General features: G+C 34.9%; 1 protein-coding gene across 2 annotated transcripts; it reads right to left on the bottom strand.

The window, feature by feature from the left end:
- Window positions 1–373: 373 nt before the first annotated feature.
- Window positions 374–20,250, bottom strand: Gasp (Chitin binding Peritrophin-A domain-containing protein Gasp). 2 transcript variants are annotated; one of them, XM_034985162.2, is made up of 5 exons: window positions 20,143–20,250; window positions 6,329–6,538; window positions 4,282–4,470; window positions 3,696–3,906; window positions 374–1,360 (listed from the first exon to the last, which is right to left on the bottom strand). In XM_034985162.2, exons 1-5 carry the CDS (start codon window positions 20,186–20,188, stop codon window positions 1,306–1,308), a joined length of 711 nt encoding a protein of 236 aa, XP_034841053.1. In that variant the 5' UTR covers window positions 20,189–20,250; the 3' UTR covers window positions 374–1,305. The 2 variants fall into 2 exon arrangements, with proteins under 2 accessions (XP_034841053.1, XP_034841052.1); XM_034985161.2 differs by lacking the exon at window positions 374–1,360 and adding an exon at window positions 2,035–2,781.
- Window positions 20,251–20,708: the final 458 nt, after the last annotated feature.

Raw genomic sequence — 20,708 nt, 5'->3', positions numbered from 1 at the left:
TCGAATAAGGTGATCTACCTTACGACCTTGACTTTGAGGAAGTCGAACCAACAACATTATCGCAGAGATCATAAGATATTGTTTTTGTACAGGGGCATCCAAGGTACGAACATTAATAAAAAATTGAATCAAATTTTCCACACAATGTACTTTACGAACGTGAAAATATCATCAAAATTAATTGAAAGATTTTAGGTACTTAGATTAAGACTGCAAATGTTTTTAATATTTAAATACCAAGTCTGCCCCGGAAACAAACGTAAAAGTTATAACTCTTTAAGGCTTAGTTAGTATTAGGTATTTCTGAGACACATTTTCTCTCTCTCTCTCTCTGTGTTTTCGTCTTAGTTTTAAATGTATATGTCGACGGGAAAAAAATGGTATCTAAAACTTTATTGTTAAAAACTTTATTTACACTAATCCATGAAAATTAACTTAACTCTATCTTAAAACTAAAGTAAACTATGACTAAATCATTTCATTTCAACACAGCACCTACTTGTGTGGGTGGTACTATGTCAAAGTAATTCAAGTGATAGTTCATTTACTTTTTGGCAGCAATTAAATGAAATTTAATTTTTGTCAAAAACAGACTATAGTTTTTAGAGAGTACAAAACGTAAAAGACTTTAAAAATAAAAGTCTTTTTAACTATAAAACAAACATACTCGAGCGCCTCTTCAGACAGACCATGAACTCTATAACTTGGGCCTGAGTGAACAATTTGCATTGATATGGCTTGGTAAAACAACGCAATGTTACATGTAAAAAACTACATGCTTTTCTACCAATTACACTAACTAGTAAAGCCATAAAACATACAGGAGTAAATGCTATTTATTTTAAAGTCAGACTTCAAAATAAATTTCACTTAAAATTATTGATAAACCCTAATGTTAGAGAAATCTATTTTTGGATATTATGGCTATCAATAATTTTATTAACCTACACTTTTCCTCATGTTCAACCAAGTTGTTTACAACATCTCATCTTGGGTTGACTTTGACTGAGTATCGGTTTAGATTATTTGTACATAATTATCGACGATGTGATACCCATTATTTATTTTTAATCGTATTCGCTTCAGTGCAAATCGCTCACGTAAGACGTCATGGAATATTCTTGAATCACTACACTACATTTCAAAAGGAATGACAACTAAACCATTTTAAAAATAATATTTGAACATATTTTGTATAGCGCAATAAATATTATTAAATTAACCGGTTTTAAGAAGAGGCCTTCACTATTTCAGCAAGTCGAAAGGGTTAAGCTTCAGTCTGTCCTTCGAGTTGCTCTTTGACATTCAGAATCCCAACTTTTTGAGTGCCTTTAGGTCCACATCGCCGTAGTAGTCCTCGCTGTAACACAAACGAAACATGTCACAATATATACAAGTAACGAAAAGTGAATGATAGGAATATACTTCCTAAAATTATCCTCATAGCGCTAATAAGAATCCGTATGAAAGAGTAACTGATAGTTGCGTATACTACTATAATAGATATAATGAATGGATTTTGAGTGAGACATAAACGATCGTGATGGTTATTCATATGTATGTAATTCAAACCCTAAACTATCATGATAAAAACTAAGTAAGTAATATATAAGTTATTTATTATCAATGATTTTTTTTCAAAAGAACATATGTCTAAATGATCGACAGTATAACAAAAAGCTTCGCAAATAATTCCACTGAAAAGTCTAAATTCCAACTAGATTGATTAAATTAAGCATTACTGAAAACAAATTTCCTAAAATCTAAAGCAAAAAGAAAAAACTTATGATAGTTACCTTTAGTTACCAAAACTGTCAATCGTTTTGGTGATGATGCAAAAGACTGCCAGGTTATAGTTACTAGAGATGATTATATACAATACAAGAAAACAAGAAATTACTGTAAGAGACAAGATAGTATGAAAATGTTATTAGAAAGTGAATGCAATAAAAATAGGAGACAGAGTGCTCGTGAAAGTAAAATTGTTACCAGGAGACACCGGATATTGTGCAACTCTAGCAGATCAAAAAACAGTTTAATTTTTTATATATTTTGTTTATTTTATCACTAAAAATAAAACTTAAGTATTACAGTTTCTATGTCAAACAACAACACTCAGTCGAAGTGAATTAATTCAGTACGTAAGATATTTACAAGGTCGTGGCTGTTGCAATTGGAATGTCGAATGGAATCATGTCCTGTTACATCGTCCAACATTGAAAATCCTAAACATAAATGCAAACCTATCGTCGACATTAATTCCGTCTTGAAAGAACAATAATGTGGCAATTCGATCGGTCGTTACTACCTAACAGGACGCTATCAAAACTAAATACAAATTAAAAAATAAATATTGCTAGCGTTGTTTTTTTACTAACTCTCTAACCTGGCTCATGAAACTGATATAAAAGGCTACAACGAAAAAGTATTTGGCAACTGGAAATGAATACAAATCAAATTGGCTTCACTCTCTTAAAATACGAATTTGAACCTGGAGTTAGGTCAGCGCACACCAAAAGCAATAAACCTGTAATCTGATCAATAGATATTTTTAAATTCTACCGAAAGCGAAATTGATTTGTCACGTGTGGTGTGCGGTGACAAAGGAAGTTGTGAGTATTAAAAGGTTTAAGGTGGGAGTAGAATATTTAGTTTTCTTTTTGGGGTCGGGGTTTGAGCTGCTTTGCCGGCACGACGCGGGACTGGCCGTTGCTCTGGAGCCCGGCGAGCAGCTCGCTCTTGCGGATAGCCTTCAGATCCAAGTCTCCGTAGTAGTCTTCACTGAAAATGTACGCCAACCTTACTACCTCTCTCTTCTACCGTCTAAATACTTTTAAAACTAAACTTAATATATTAATACATATATTTTCGCAAGCCGATATAAATGGATATCACAATTCCTAGCAACTTTTACTGCCTAGTTGTGACTAAGAATGTCATTAATTGTGTAACAAGAACTCGTTAACAACGCTCAATATCGACTGAACTGCCTTGAAATGGCAACAAGAATATTAAAACTTTGCCGCTCGATTTATCAAGAACTTTATTTTTCTTTGCATTATTCAAGGTTTGGAAATATTTAAAGAATCTACAAATTGCTATTTAATGAATAGGTAATAATAATTGTGAGGTGATATTTAAATAATGTGTTGTGGCATACAACTTTTATAAAATATTATATACGATGAAGAAGTTTAATTGGTGAAAAAACAGTATCCAATGGAATACTAAACTGTATGAAAATATGGTCATTACCATACTCCGTTATATTTCCAGTGATAATGGGTACGACATACTCATTTTCAACATGGACTGGGCAGGCGTAAAATTTCAGTTATGTAAATGAAAACACGACCTTAGTTTCCCGTAACACGATGAACAAACGAAAAAATTTTGGTAGCGAGCTTTAGTTCTTACATATTTCAAACATTTTATGAATTATCTTAAAAATAAAATATATTTTAAAATAAAAAACGTTTTTGTAAAATTGACCTCTAAAGTGCAGATTGTTAGTCACAAGGAAAACATTTGGGTTACAAGGACATTATTAAATTGAAAACGTTATTGACTTATTAAACAGCACCAGTGGTAGGTACGCAACTAGTGGCTTAGAAGTAAGAGTCCAAGTTACTTAGTCAAGACTGTTTTACTTGAACTAGAAGAAGAGTTCATGGTTAGAAGTGTTAAAAGCTTACCATCCGGGAACATCTTCGGGTTCTTCGCAGTTGCCGGTGCCGTCAGCGTCTCCGATCTTGAAGACGGTTCCGATGGGGCATCCGTATTCACGAGCTACTCCTTCTAAGCAGATATAGTATTTGCGGCAATCTTCGGGGTGGGCGTGACGGCTGAAGGATCCAGCGTTGGCGATCTCTCCGGGGTTCGCGCAAGAGAAACCATTGGCTACTTCTGGGAAAAACCAGAAAAAGTTACGTGAGTCGAGAGTTTGAGAAGGCGAAACGGAACGTAGGTACACGAGAAAGTTGTGCTGTTGAAGAGTAGGTTGAAAATACAGATGTAAAGATCTTCAGAGGCAGTTGTGCGTGTTCTTCATCCAGTGCATCATGTAAAGTGCTTTCATAAATTAGATTATTATCGTTAAATTAGAGGAGATTATTAACATTTCGTTTTTGATTGACATGAATGCTTATTTTTAATACTTTTGTTAATAAAACATTTATTATAGTATCAGTAAAAAAACGGTTTTTGAATAAATTTTTACTTTGTATCGATATGATTAGTTCGTATTTTTTATTTCAATTTAAAGAAGGAATGTTTACGTACCCTCGGTTCTGCACTCGGGGACCTGGTCAGCCCACATGCACACGCGAGCTTCTCTGTCGTAGGCAAGTCCGGGGCTGCACTGGTAGCGGGACGCTTCTCCGTTCCAGCAGTTCCAGAAGACATCGCACTTGGTGTCATCGGCGAAGATACCGTACAATCTCGCGCAGTGGGGAGTTCCAATTGGGGGCTCTGTCAAAACCAAACAAAGTTTAAAAGTTAGGTAAATTATGTTGTATTTGTATTTTAATCATCTACAAAATATACAAAATGAAAAGGTGACTGACTGACTAACTGACTGACTGACTGATGATCTATCAATGCACAACTCAAACTACTGGACGGATCGGGCTGAAATTTGGCATGCTATTATGCAGTAGGCACCCGCTAATAAAGGATTTTTTAAAATTCAACCCCTTATGAGGTGAAATAGGGGTTTGAAATTTGTGTTGTCAGGAACAAATGAAGATATTGAACTCTGTTGAAGTTTCTAAATAACATACGTGGGTCCACGTATTAATAATTTTTCTCCTCATAGGCTCTCCAAAGTTTGCGTGGGGACGCCTATGAGGAGAAAAACTATTAAGTACATATATTAACATACAATGATAAACAATTTAACCTTTACCTTTCGTATAATTAGGTTACCTCATACAAATATAGCAATCGTTACTGTATATTATGCTAGTCTCATGTATACTAATTAGTGAAACCTGTTTGCTAATGCAATAACGAAGACGTATGCTTCAAAAGCTACTAGTTCAAGGTTAGTAATTTATTTTTGTCAAAGAATGTTTGTGAAGAGTCAAAAAATGTCGTTAATGTGTTTAACCATCAGCTTATTATGTGGTTTAAGGTCTTCGCCGACCGCCGCTGCTGACTCCGACTCGACTCACAGTAATGCATGGAAATATGAAATTATATCGTGTTCTTTATTGTGAAGTTTTCAGTATAATTTTTAATAAAAATAGTGAGCAAACGAGCAGGCGGATCACCTGATGTTAAGTGATTAGTGATGCCCATGAGCATTTGCAGTACCAGAGGAACCATCAATGCGTTGCCGGCCTTTCAGGAATTTGTTGGTCCGCCCCTTGAATAACCCCGTGTTGTAATCTAATGGGAACACCGGCGAAGGGAGTTGATTCCACAGATTTATTTGATGCAATTTACAACGCATGAACCGCTAGTAGGCATCGTACTCTTCAATTACATCATTCAATATTCAACCGTAAACAGCGTAACATAGTGCTCACATTTCGATACTGTACTGAGAATCGAGTCGGCTTGAAGTCGAGATCGAGTCTGTATAATGTGCGAAGATCTTTTTATACTAACTGAACGACCTTCATTCGTATCCTGGTAGTAACTACTACTTTGGATACCCAAATGACATTATTATCATACAAATCCTTTAACTTTGACCGCAGACAATTTATTTAAATTATAAATCTTTTGTATAATAACATCCTTGCGTAATTTATTGTCTTGATCTTTATAACAAAATCTAGTCTCAGTGTTTCCGTATTTTATTCAAGGTCAAGCTTACGACTTATTTCTCAGTAGGTACCTATCAAGTTAGTCTAGGCGTTATTGTTTTATGAATATAAATTACTTAAGTATTGCCCAAGAACCTACACCGATATTGAATTGTCTTAGTATTCATGCTCAAGTAGTTAGGTACATACATAAAGCATTATAATACTTGTATGTATTTGAAAACGAATGTTATAGTATACCTATGTTCTTCTTTTTGGCTCTGGGCTGGTTTCTACACTTAAACGTTTCCTTCTGTTGTGCGTGTATAGTATATCTATTCGTTACCTATTCGTTCGCGCATCGTTTCTCCGATTGAGTTGAAACTTTGTACAGTTGTTGTTGAGACTTGCGGGATGGAATCAGAACCATCAACGTACAATAAATAGCGTGAGGGTCGTGTTGCGTTCGTCGGGCGTTAGCTAGTACCTAGGTATTGTTACTGAGATCGGAATTTTCCTGAGTATGGACTCTAATTTAGCTCAATTTATCCGACATGACAAAGATTTTCACTCACCAAGTTGTGTTCTTTCGCCGCACTCGACATTGTGGAGGTAGTCGCAGTTCTCGGTCAAGTATTTTGAGTCAGAGGCGTCGAAGGCGAGTCCATTGCCGCAGGTCTTCAGCTCGGCGGCTCCGTTGTCACATTTCCAGTATTTGTCGCAAGAAATGTGGTGTGGGTAGAAGCCGTAGTCGTCTGGGCATTTGAAGGATTCTTGGGCGAGCGCTAAACAAAAGAAAATAACTGATTAATAAACGGTAGCTGCATGCCTTATTATTGTAGTTAGATTTTACCTAATTTTATTGTTCAAAGTTTGACGGTCTCCAAGATTTGGATATAAATATTTGAGGTCATTTTTACTGAAATCTGTAAAACCACTGACAGAGATATTATTTTCGAGAACGTATTGACAAAATTTCAATGAGTTTGATTGGATAATATACAATTTTTGTTTGGAGATCGTTACTAATAAACTCCTCTAAAGAATGAAACACTTCGATGGCCTTCAAAAAGAATTACGTTAAATGACGACATACGTTGGAGTTATTGCTAAGCTATTTACATAGAGGTGTCTCCATGAATTACAAGTAAAATTTCAAAAGAAACTACCACAGGGGTTTAGCCGAACGGTGATTATAGCACGCAATCGTTTTGCAATATACCGGTCGCTGGTAGGGCGGCTCTTTCTCCACGGAATGTCACGCGACAAACTCGTGTTGGGCAAGGCATGACTAGTTCAAGTTATCCGGTTACCTACTCTTTGTTATTCAGTTTGTGCTCATTCATGTGTTCATTTTCATTTCATTTTCATTTTCATTTTTCCAAACGCACGTGGCTGGACGAGAATAGGTTTATCTGTACATACTATACATAGCTGGCTAAGAAGTATGGTCTAATTAGGTCATTCAGATTTGAGACCCAATCGAAAATCTTTATGTTCAAATCTGCTACATATGATTTTTTTTATTTTTTTTTTACCTACTGGTCGCTAACTTAAAATTATGTACATCTGATTCTTAAGTATTTTATCTTACGAGAAGAGTGTAAAGATTTTATATCCATCTTGAAAAATATCGCAAGTATACATTTATCTCTGTCGGTATATATAATCACTAAATGATGCCCGCGTGGATTTAAGTTTTTCAAAATCCCGAGGGAATTCTTTGTTTTTAGGGATAAAAAGTAGTCTGTGCCACTCTACAGATCTTTAATTAAACGCACGCAAAAAAAACACGTTGATCCGTTGTTCCGTTGCGATGTGATTGAAGGGCGAACCAACTAACAAGCATCCTTTCGCTTTATAATATGGGAAGTGATATCTATGTAATATATAAAAGGAAAAGCTGACTGATTGACCTATCAACGGACGGCTCAAACTACTGGACGGATCGGGCTGTTTGGCATGCAGACGCAGACATATTATGACGTAGGTAGACATCCGCTAAGGATTTCTGAAAATTCAACACGTAAGGGTGTAAAATAGGGAAACGCTGACGAAGTCGCAAGTATAAGCTGGTAGAATTATCAAACTAAAATTTATTTCATGTAGTAGTGTACAACTGATGTCTCTCAAGACTTCTTGATGTGTTTTTATACAATGTTTAAATTTGCGTAATGGATTTGTATTAGATCGTAATCTTCCAAGTAATGTGTGAATGAATAAAAATACTATAAAGGAAGAACAAGTTTCGACACCTATAAAGCATCCACCTCATTTGGATGTTATGTCATGTGTGTCAGCAGCCGGCCGTCGTCGGTACCAGTTGACATTTGCGACTAACCAACCGCAAGAGCATCTTGGTTATTTCGTAATTTACTCTCACACTTCTTCACATCATTACTTGGTGTTTGTAGTGAAGCGGAAATGAGTTATGAATATCCTTCTATATTTCTAGTCTATATTTCAATTTTGTCTGGTGGGAGGGTTCGGCCGTGGCTTGTCGCCTGACGATTTAGCGTTCCATGCCGTGTAGAAACCAAAGGGGCATGGGTTTAATAAAAACTGCCATAACCGTCCCAGGTTAGTCCACTTCCATCTTAGACTGCATCATCACTTATTACCAGGTGAGATTGCAGCCAAGGGCTACCTTGTATTTGATTTTAAAAACTACTATATGATTGCTCGTGTTTTCGTCCACGTGAATTTGGTGAAATTCTGATTTTCCGAGATAAGAAGTATGTTTGTTATGTCCTTCCCCGCGATGCAAGCTATCGTTGTACCAAATGTCATCAAAATCAATTAAACGGATAAGCCGTGAAAAGAAACACTTTCGTATAGTTTGTAATATTTAGTATGGATTTGAGGAGGCCATAATGAAAAATGTGTAGACACTGTACTGTGTGTCATATTTTGTTTAATTATGTATGTGGAACTTTATCTAGTCTGCGATATAACGGTGTTTTTGACAAATAGTTGGTGAAGAAAGTAATAAAAATAGATAAGATACTTAGTTGCTATTAACCTATTAGTGATTTTTAGGGCTGTACCTCAAAAGGAAAAAGGAACCCTTATAGGATCACTTTGTTGTCTGTCTGTCTGTCTGTCTCTGTCCGTCTGTCTGTCAAGAAACCTACAGGGTACTTCCCGTTGACCTAGAATCATGAAATTTGGCAGGTAGGTAGATCTTATAGCTGACATTTGGGGAAAAATCTGAAAACCGTGAATTTAGGGTTAGATCACACAAAAAAAATTGTGGTCATGAACTAAAATTAGTATTTTCAATTTTCTAAGTAAGATAACTATATCAAGTGGGGTATCATATGAAACGTCTTCACCTGTGCATTCTAGAACAGATTTTTATTGCATTATCTTATTTTATCTTAATCATTTTATTTAGTTTTTGAATTATCCTGCAAAATGTCGAAAAAATGCGACTGTTGTACGGAACTCTCATTGCGCGAGCTTGACTCGCACTTGGCCGGTTTTTTATACAAATAACGATTTTTTTTCGTAAGTAGCCGTTTCATTTATTAGGCAATTGGTAAGTATGTAAACTTTAAGTACTTAGTTAGATTTATCACAATGTAGGATAAGCTCTATAGATGTCATTCTAGAGAACCATACCATTATAATATTGTGTTGTTTTAATCTGGTGTTTTCGAGTTTCTATGATTAAATCGTTATCGAAAGTGCCACTGTTTACAATAATCCTCAACAGTTGCGGCATAAGCGAGGGCAACCTGTCATATTAATTCAAATACCAGACGTGGTTAGAAACATTCCACAAGATGGAAGACTAAATTTAAAATTGCATAGAGTTCAAGACAAATTTAATTTACGGTTCGACCGTTAAATATTATTAATTCAATAAATCTAAAATGAACAAAATAATAATCAATCTATCTATGATCAGAGAGAGACTATACTATTTTTACAAATTAACATTGCTAAGAAACTATATTATTGACACTTAATTACAAATAGACACAAATCCATCAAGTTCTGTCAAAAATACAAATATAATCTGCGTGCGTAAAATTATTCATTTAGGTACTTTTATCTACCGCCTAAAACCCAAAATTAATAACACAATACACAACGTTGTTATTTGTCAAAAAGACATTTAATTCTTGGCAAAAACAACGTTGCGAACTAACTTATCAACAAATTACAGATAGACTGATTATGGTTTCTCAGGCATGCAGGTTTCCTCTCGATGTTTTCCTTCACCGTTAAAGCAAGTGATATTTAATTAAAAAACGCATGTGGCTTTGAATAGTTGGAGGTGCATGTCCGGGACCGAGTTCCCGACCTACTGAGTAGGATGTGGATTTCGTAACCACTAGGCTATCAAGGCAGCAGTAACGTAAGGTTAATTTCTAACTGGCAAAAGGTATGTACAAAAATCGCAAGAGCAATTTTCATTGTTTCAGCCCGTTCAAGCGAAAGCGTACCGTGACCCATATTCCCAAGGTAAATTAGTAGCGTAAGTGTAATTAGCAATCTCGTATGCGCGGTGAAGATTTACGCAAGCACACGAGGAGTGCGGCGGGTCGTGCGTTCACGTAGCGTCGTGTGCACAGTAGGTTGTATGTATGACATGACCACAGAACTGTGCCCACACAAAACGTTGTACAGTACGCGGCAGACAATAATGTACATCAACCTTTAGAAAGAGGTTTCGGTTTTGAAGAGCGTTTACTCAGCCACTCATACCTATGTGACGTTTTGTCGATCTCAACGACAGAGACGATGCTCTACAAAACAGCTATATCTTTCTAAAGGTCCATGTACATTATTTTCTGCTGCGTACTGTATAACAGTAGCAGGTGGTTGTTATTAATTTACAAGTTGCAGTCACACTATTGTCTCTATCAACCTAACGCGCGGCTCACTATGTACTGAGCATGGATCTCCTCTCAGAATGAGAATAAATGCGGATTGGCAGACTTCACACACCTTTGAGACTATTATGGAGAACTGTAAGGTATGCTGGTGTGGCATTACTAAAAAACATAAAGTAAAATAAGAAGAAGAAGAACACTTCTCATTCTGAGAGGAGACCAGTGCTCAGTAGTGAACTGGCGAGGGGTTCACCATAATGATGATAAGCTATAATACCTGATAAGTATACAAATACTTAGTTATATAGTAGGTATTTTATCTATTGAAATAGTGCTCTACTTCAATGCCTATAAAATAAAACAAAATCTACAAAAACAATTGTTTCTCTCAAAGTTATGCACAACGAATGAAAAGACTTTTTGATATAGCATAATAATAAATAGATTTCTAGGTTATTGGGACTTATTTAACGAAAAACGACCTTCTGTATAATCAACAAGAGAGTTTTTGTTAGGTTTTCTAACATTACATAAACGCTTTTTCTTTATAAAATAACAATGAAAAAATATGTCGTAACTAATACTTATTATCGAGATCATGACAATCTTGACAAATATGTTCACGCCAAACATATATATTACATAAATCGATTATTACGTAAGTAAATATTATTTAATATTAAGGCCGTAAACCGTGAAGTAATACAGGTGAAAGCCCAAAATTGACCTACCAAACGAGTTCGTGGGCGGGACTTTCGGTTTCGTTAACATACGAGTACTGCGCGAGCGCATCTCGTTATCGAATCTCCAATCACGATTGACCTTTAATCGTAATATAAAATATAAGCACGTTGCTTAAATATTAAATGTCATTTATTTATTAATGTTCCGTACCCAAAGGATGCCAACGGGACCATCTTACTAAGCTTCCGCTGTCCGTCCGTCTGTCTCGTGAACCGTAATAGGTAGAGAATTTAAACTTGTATAATTGTATGTGTGTATTTCTTTTAATACGTAGGTAATTAATATAATAAAATTTCAAAAATTTCTACTGCCAAGGGGGTTAAATAGGCGATGAAAATTTGTCTGAAAGTCCGTCATTTTCAAGTTATTTCCATGAAAATTGGTATTTGGGTTTTCGGTTACAAATGAAGAAATACGTTTTCAGGGTTTTTGTAAATTCACGCCCACGCCGATTACCTAAATTCGACCCGAGCGTAGCCGGGGCGGGTAAGCTAGTTAGGTTAATAAATTTGTAGACTATTATAAATGAAAATGATAACACTGACCTAAGCTGTGACCTCGGTATTTATGTACAAGTTAATTGTAAATTTTGGCATTTATTCAATAAGGAAATATGATAGAAATCGGTTTCAAACAAAATATATTCTCAAACAATTTAAATTCTAATCAAATGCAAAGTTTTAACCTATATTCAGCTGATATAGGTACTTAGGTATTAAATAGTTACTTGAAACTGATATTTTCTTATTTACAGATTAATCGATACGTATGCGTATGCAATAACATACATAGATTAATATAGCAATAATATAACAAACAAAGCCCCAGTCTTGGTTCACAATATTGTGATGCAACATTAAAAACCTCATTAGATAACCGACATTATTAACTGTTCTGGTGAAAGTGAGATGTTTTCATCTGTTTGCGTGAAAAGCAACGTTTAAAAGTTTTTTAAATCGCTTCTCCATTCGTTCAGCATTCTTTGCTTTTTTTTATATTCCAAACTACCTGCCTCACCTCGGCTCCGCATGGGTGAGCTTTCCTATTCTATCAATTAAATGAGATTTTTTAATAATTCAAGCCTTCCTTGTGAAAATCGCGAAAATTGTACTGAAATCCACTTACAACCGGTATAATTGATAAATAATCAACCCTTTTGGAACTTGTCGATAAGTTACTATCCAAAAATGTGATTTGTGAAACATTAATCAAAAAGGAGCTTATCGACAGATTACAGATAGATTCATCATTAATGTCAAGCTTAAACGGTTAAGAAGTTAATACACAGATAACCACGAATTGGGACTTTGTTTTATACGTACTATTCTAAGGTTAGAAATGACAGTAAAACTCCTATTATTTTGAAGTTGGTCAAGTATTCATAATTTTATTGTTTGAGTTGGTAATAAAATAACTAAGAATTCATGATGACAACTATTGGTCATAAATTTTTTTCTAAAGAAAATTACGAAGTTAGAAACCTCGCAACGAAATAATATTATACTGCTTTTATCTTATTTATAATAATTCTTATCATTATAATCAATTCTTTATTTTGGTTAACGTCTGAAGACAACCATCTCGTTGGTCCGATGACATCACCAAGTTTACGAGGAAAACTTGGAAGAGACTTGCCCAGCAGAGAAGAATGGCGTGCGCATGAGAAGGCCTATGTCCAGCAATAGATAAATAAAGGCTATTAAAGAAGAAGATTTTTTTATATTAATTTATTTCTAAAAGGAATTTACTAAACTAAATGTATGTTGCATTATTATACTTAGTCAACTATTACAACACGGTTAATTTAATTTTTTACACGACTACGATAATTACTTCGTGGTGGTAATAATATAAACCGCAACTTAGCATATCGTCATTTTATTTTTGACGTATTTCTAAATCGTGAATATAAAGGTAATTAGGTACTTACTATACAAGTAATGTGATTTTATAACAAACTAGCTGATGCTTGACCTGCGTTGCAATCAGTTGCAATGTGACCAACCCGTCAACCATTAAACATTCTAAAAAGTAAAATAAAATAATTTGTATTCAATTAAACTTTTGCAAGTATTTTTGAATCGTCATTCATTTGTTTATTTAAACATCTTTATTGTTAACAAATTTCAAAGAGTAAGAATACAGGATACACATAAAAAATAAACTTTTATTTAATTCATAGTAGGTAGGTACTTTGTCAGAAACCTTCACGCAAGTATCAACAATAACTGCACAAAGTATCAATTCAGTTGGATAAACGATGCGTGAACCCATACATAGGTAACGAACGAATACAGAAACATAAATTTTTACGATTTAAGGTTAAAAAGGTAAAACTCACAAAGCTATAGTTTCCAGCCCATTCCGTCCAGTAGTTTGAGCTGTGCGTTGATAGATCAGTCAGTCAGTCAGTCAGTCAGTCAGTCAGTCAGTCAGTCAGTCAGTCAGTCAGTCACCTTTTCCTTTTATATATTTAGATAAAACAATGGGTAAGTTATGAATTAAATGCCACTTTCCGTATTTAAATTATCGGAATTCACATCGATTTTGCGTGGGTTTCCGTACATTAAGATAACGCATGGTGGATCTAAAGAATAAAAACAACACAATACAAGGGCCGGCCGGGCGGCGTGAGGTTATATTGTTGGCTGAAGGACAGACAATCTCCGTCAGGTAATGAATGCCATGTTTAAGCTCAAGATGCTTTTGTAATTTAATTACACGCTATTATTTATAGACGGACATACGTGCTGCGGCCTGCGATTACAATTCAAATGTTGTGTCATGTAATGACTTATTAATGTGCCGCATTCAACTCTATTTCAATGTAACTGGAGCTTTGTGAATAGTTACTTGATGAGTAATCCAACAAACTTATTCAATTTAAATCGTGTTGTATAGGTATTACTGTTAATTTGCGTATATAGAGCAAACATTATGTACGCCTATTAAAAACGTAATCTACTTAATACAATTAATGTAAAGAAAAATCCTGACTGACTACCTGACATGACACTTAACCCTTGAATCTAGAAAGCTGTGCACCGATTTTCTTTTTATAATGTAAACAAAGAATAAGGCCGAATTTTTCGAAATTCCCGCGGGATAGGGAATTAACAGGTTTCGTATTTTCGTTTAGCAAAGCCACGAGCCGTAGCGCGTCTAAATATATAAATTTTACTGACTGATCTATGAACGCACAGCTCAAATTACTGGACAGATTATGCTGTGCATGCAGATAGGCTATTATGACGTAGACATTCGCTAAGAAGGAATTTTTAAAAATTCAACCCTTAAGGGTATAAAATAGGTGTTTGAAATTTTTGTAATCCAGATCCACGCGGACGAAGTGCGGGCATAAGCTAAGAATGGCTGGCGGTCTATAATGGAGGATCGTTTCGGAAATATTCAAAATTAATGAATTTTATTTATATTTATTATGAATATTTATTTGGTAAGAACCTACGTGTATAAAATGATCGAATGTTATTATACTTAATACCAAGAGCTGTGCTTAAAACACTTGCAAGAGTTTCACGGAACTGAACCAAACACACTGATATCATCGTGTAAGAAAAATTCTTAATTCCAACCTTCAAAAACGATGCATTGTTGGCTACAGCTATCGTGGTTGTAAACAATAAAAAATTCGAATAGAAACAACAATCAAACTTCCTCGCCATTGTGTTGGTGTAAAGGTGCTAATTACAAATCATTTCTTGTTAGACAGCTAATGATAAGAGAAACACAACGTTTTAGGAAACTACGACACGAGTCTCAAGGCTTTAAGACAGGCTTCGTAAGTTAAGGGACCTATCCTATCAAATAGTTTAAATATAACTTAGTAATTGGATTTAAAAGTATACACTGCAAGCTAATTACAAATTATACACTGAGAAGATTAAAATAGAAATGATTTTTCTGCCAATTTATTTTTAGGCTATCACTCTCAGACGTTTATAACATTTGATTTAGCAACTTCATGAAAAATTTCTTTTAGAAATAGTTGTTAATGCCCGCTAAGTTCGTCCGTTGGATTTACTCTTTTTAAATCCCGCCAGTGCATTTTAATTTCTCAGTATAAAAAGTCATTCTTTAGGTCTTTCCCTATATCTATGCAAAAAAATCAGTTTGATCCTTTGCTCTGTTACAGTGTGATTAAAAGACAAACCAGCAAAGTAGCAAACTTTCGAATTTGGATTAGGATAGAATGGGAAGAGAATAGAGTTTTCTATAACATAATGTGTTTATCATCAGATTGTATACAAGATAAACATAATATTCGATAGCTTGCGCACTCAAGCAGTATAATAATCATTTTCACCGAGTTTTCTTTCTTCTTGAGAAATTCACACACGCACCGCGAGCCTGGATAATTGAATACCTTCACGCAATAATAAGTTTATGAATATTTAATTGCTACGATCGTAAAATTTCGCGATCAATTTGATTTGTAAACGCAAAGCCCAAATTGCCTTTCGCTTTTAATAAGTGTGATTAATCTGTACATTTCTAAATCTATGATTTAATATCGAACGTATAAAGCACTTAAGCGCATTCAACTATCGTGGTATATAAAAGATTTTTTTATATCATGAAAATTTTAATAGGAAGATACAAAAAACAAAAATAAAAGATTGATACCTAAATAGTACCTACCTACCACATGATAATCTCAAACTATATACTGTGTATTGGCAAAAATTAATAATCAATCTATCTTTAGTCTGTAGATAAATTACTAAGCAACGTTGTTATTTGCCAAAAAGATCATAACAAAATCATAAAAAATATTGATAGATTTTTCGGCCGTATGTTAATACCGATTAGGGTTAAGTTTCATAAAATACATATTTACGCAACAATTAAATGCAAACTGTAATAATATGCGCTATCGCAACCAGACTTAGGAAAATCATAGAAAATTACTCTTTTTTTGTAATTATTTTATTATATTTGTGAAATATGAAGCTGACGTTTCGCAAAACTACGCAGCGTATTCGTGTGAACTGGGTACGTGCCACCAATGCACAAACAATGGTTAAAACTCTATACTGACTCTAACCAATGAAGGAACACCGACCTGTCGAGACGAGCGACAATTTGAATTCTATTACTGTTTCATAATAACTTTTGCCTTGCATACAATTCTTCGAAATGAATGCAATTGTTACATGTGCATTACAAAACTTTAGTAGGTAGGTACAATAAAATTGTTTTACTACCAAGAACAAATTAAATTAAATTATTTTTTAATTTTTAATGTACAAACACGATTAGGTATTGAAGTTTGTTTTTATTTTATTTTTTGTAAAAAAAATCATAAGCTTTTCCTATTTATTATTAAATCCTGAACCATCGAATATCGTTGATCAGGAAGCTGTCTACAAAAAAATAGTTTAAAACTAGTAATATAACATTTCATACGATTTTTTTCATGAGTTTATTTTGACTTATTCTGCGCATATAAATATATACATTGCTGCAGATTGAAAATTTCCATGATCATTCAAAAAAATTAACTAGGTAACCATTAAAGTTGACTATACCTAAACCTAATCTATTGAACTTACACAGAAATACTATGAATGAGTCAAGTTTCATCATAATATCATTATAGATTTTGGTCACCAATATATCCAAGGGAGTGATTAAGCCACTTAAGTGGAGCAAACCGCAGATGTAGGTATCGTATCATCAGCTATCAATAATCTGTACACAATAATCAAAACACAATATCTTCGCCCACCTCCATTTTGGTAGATACCCGAACCTTATACGGATCCGCAGAAGTCAGCAGAACAAACTTTAATTTATTTTTTTACTAGCTGATGCCCGCGACTTCGTCCGCGTGGAATTAAGTTTTTTAAAAATCCCCTGGGAACTCTTTGATTTTCCGGGATAAAAAGTAGCCTGTGTCACTCTCCAGGTCTTTATCTATACCCATGCAAATCACGTCAATCCGTTACACCGTTGTGACGTGATTGAAGGACAAACCAACAAACAAACACACTTTTGCATATTTTATAATGAGGGTACTGATTAGTGGACCAGTGGTTCGGGTATGTATAGTCCACGACGGGTTGAGATGGCAATTGAGGTTTGAGGCGGGGGGTCGATCCGCACACCCGCACGTCACCCACGTTCGCCCGCACCGCGTTAGCGCGGAGGCTGTACGGGTGTGAGGGCATTCCCTCCCCGATTGCCATTTCAACCTGTCGCATACTATATACCTTATAGCCGGCTCGTCCGCAAAAATCAAGGGCGTCGCCTCACTGTATATATTTACGTTGTGGCTATACATAAGTAATAAGTATATTAGTCATTAGAAAACTAAGTAGTTAGTGAGTCTAGATTTATTACGAAAAATAATTAATTGCCAATGCCAAATAATCAATTAAGGATATCCTTCAATAATTTTGCACTATTTTCATTTCATTTTCAAATATCCGATACTAAATAATTACACATATAGGTACGTACTATATTTATGTCTATATATTTGAGTTTTTAATCTATGTTTGGAAGTTTTTAAATTCATCATCACGATCATCATATCAGACTATCGACATCCAAGGTTGAATAATTGCCTTCCTTAATGAGCACCACCACACCCTATCCTCATCATTCCTGATACACCCACTCCTTGCCACCCTCTATCGTCAATCCATCGTGCCGGAGGGCGCCCCATGCTACCCCTTAAATTGCGTGGTCTCCACTCCAGGACTTTTCAGCCTCCAACGGCCATCGCCCCTACGAGAAACATGGCCTGCCCACTACCACTTCAGTTTGGAGATGGGTTGAGCTATATATCAGTGACCTTATTTCGCCTGCGGATTTCCTCGTCCCGGATGTTATCCTATAGGGAACTGGTGCTAACCTAACATAATAGTTCTCTCCATAAAGCTCGACTTGTGAATTTGTAAATCAGGCTGTTTGTAATTGTCTACGTCTCAGTGCCATGAGTTAGGGTGGGAAGAACACACAATATGTTTTCAATTGTTTTTTTTGATTATTTAAGAACAATTAGATAAAACAAGATTTTTATAAACAAATCTTTCATTTTGTATTTTTAAAATAAACATTCTCGGATACGTGCAAGATCAAATTTTTACCGGGTCAACCCTCTTTGAGGGCGTGGGTTCGAATTCCACTTTTGACATTATGTTTTATTTCTTTTTTGACTATTTAGAGAAGAGAAACATGGACAACGTATTACATAGACTCCATAGTCCATAATAACTGATGTTAAGATGAGTTTCCACAACAATGCCAAATCTGCGCTTTTTCATTTTCGCTTTAAAAATCGTACCTACACGGAAATTACATACCTAAAACCTTATCTCTGTCCCAGATTCAATGAATCCATTTCTCGATACGCCATACGGAGATCATAGTATATATCTTATATCACACATGCCCACCCAATATTCGTGTTATGCAACTTAAAGTGTAGGTTAGAAAGCTAATGGGGACGTTAGCATTAATTGCTACATACATTACGTTAGCGTTCCATTGAGATGAAATAAAACCAAATACATATTATTCTTCTTAATTAGCATAATATGCTGACATAACACCTATGGTCTATGCTAATAACATCTAACCTTTGTTATTTATAAATGTTAATCATTACAAGTAACATTTCCGCACTCTATCATGATTTTATAAGCTATCTGTATGGTTATCTAGTTGTTATCACTACTCATATTATAAATGCGAATGTGTGGTTGTTTGTTAGTTTGCCCTTTAATCACGTCGCAACTGAGGAACGCGTCAACGTGATTTTTTGTATGGTTATAGTCAAAGATCTGGAGAGTGACATAAGCTACTTTTTATCCCGGAAAATCAGAACCTAAATCCACGCGTCCATCCATGCCAGTTTGCAATATAAAGTACTTTAATGATTTTATGGTAAAAAGCCGTCCTTAATGAATATTACATATAAATGTAGTTATAATCATATCTATGTTTGTGATTATTAATTAGATATTTCAATAAAGATTTCACTGTTAAGAAAAAATACTGGAAAAGCGTTATATATTGTTTCTGGCATCTTATCTTCCAACTGTTACGCAAGTTTTCGACATTTGCCTATATATTGTCAATTTTACAAAAAAAAAATGCTTCAATTTTGTTTTCGAAATTACAAAGGAACTAATAACAAATAGATAATAACAGTAAATAAGTGAAAGTGGGTTGTTACAGATTTCCAATCGGTCCAGGTGACTTTCATTCATAATACTATATTGTGTTAAACTATTATATTATTATTATCATAATAGATGCGGAAAGGCGGGCAGATATTGCAAGTAAGATGTCGTAATTAAAAAGTGCCATAGATATGTTATGGTGCTAAAAAAACTATTCAATATGATTTTTCTGTACAACAAACAATGCATATAAGATATAAAATATAGAAATTTAATAGATTGAAAGAAAGCTTAAATAAAGTTTTAAAACTTATAGTATTGAACATGATTTTATATAATTCTGTCTTTAAAATTAAGTAGGTAAAGGATAAGCATAATAGCTGCTATATTTTAACGTAATAGTCATAGAAAACACACATAGGTATGGCACTCCAAAAGAACGAATCAAGGCAGCGAATTAACTGCAATTTCTATTCCCAGCACTTGCAGCGCAATGCAACCAGTGTGGAAACCAATATCGATAACACTTCGGCAGCTTTCCCGCTCCATACCGCGGCTGCATACTAACACAATGTACCAGATCCTTCACTACACTATACAGGAATCCGTCCGCCTCGCCGCACCCTAAATATTTCAAATACTACGTACCCACGCCGAGGGCGGCTGCTAGCACTAATAAACACCGTGAAATCATGGTTAAACAATAAGTCCTTGCACGAGAGTAGTGGACACTGTAACGTTCTAGCACACACTGCGGGCGGGTGAATGGGCGGTTGAGGCTTTTATATCGGGAACCCGAATACGGCGTACGGTCGGAGAAAAGCGACGTCAGCGCCCGCGCCGGCCCCGCGCTCCCCATACGAAGCGCCGGGTTCATACTATCCTGACACTACCGAGTCTCAATTTGGGAAATTCAGGTACTTCTAGTGTCCACTATATCAATGGTAATATTTTTCCAGCTTGTGTATTCCTTACCTACCCAAATAACAATGGCATAAATGTCTTCTCCAATAAATGGTATAAATATTTCATTTTAGAAAATTATTTTCACCTAGTTTCAATCATTAACAATCATCACATTTTACCAAATATCCAGTTTATTTATCCCTTAGCCTGAATAAAAATAAAATTCTGATAAGTAACCAAAATCTTATGCATCAAAATTAATAATGTGTAATTTAGATCCGGATATTTTCAGTATGTCTTCTAATCAG

The sequence above is a fragment of the Maniola hyperantus genome, chromosome 4, assembly GCF_902806685.2.
Source record: "Maniola hyperantus chromosome 4, iAphHyp1.2, whole genome shotgun sequence".
NCBI classification, from domain to species: Eukaryota; Metazoa; Arthropoda; class Insecta; order Lepidoptera; family Nymphalidae; genus Maniola; species Maniola hyperantus.
The sequence above is the reverse complement of the archived record's forward strand: the minus strand, read 5'-3'. Positions and strand labels throughout refer to the sequence as shown.

Coding starts and splice junctions, on each gene's coding strand:
- Gasp (XM_034985161.2), bottom strand. CDS start 20,188: ATGATTTCACGGTGTTTATTAGTGCTAGCAGCCGCCCTCGGCGTGG. Junction 6,539..20,142: donor AGCAGCCGCCCTCGGCGTGG/GTACGTAGTATT, acceptor TCTTTTGTTTAG/CGCTCGCCCAAGAATCCTTC. Junction 3,907..4,281: donor CCCCGAGTGCAGAACCGAGG/GTACGTAAACAT, acceptor GGTTTTTCCCAG/AAGTAGCCAATGGTTTCTCT.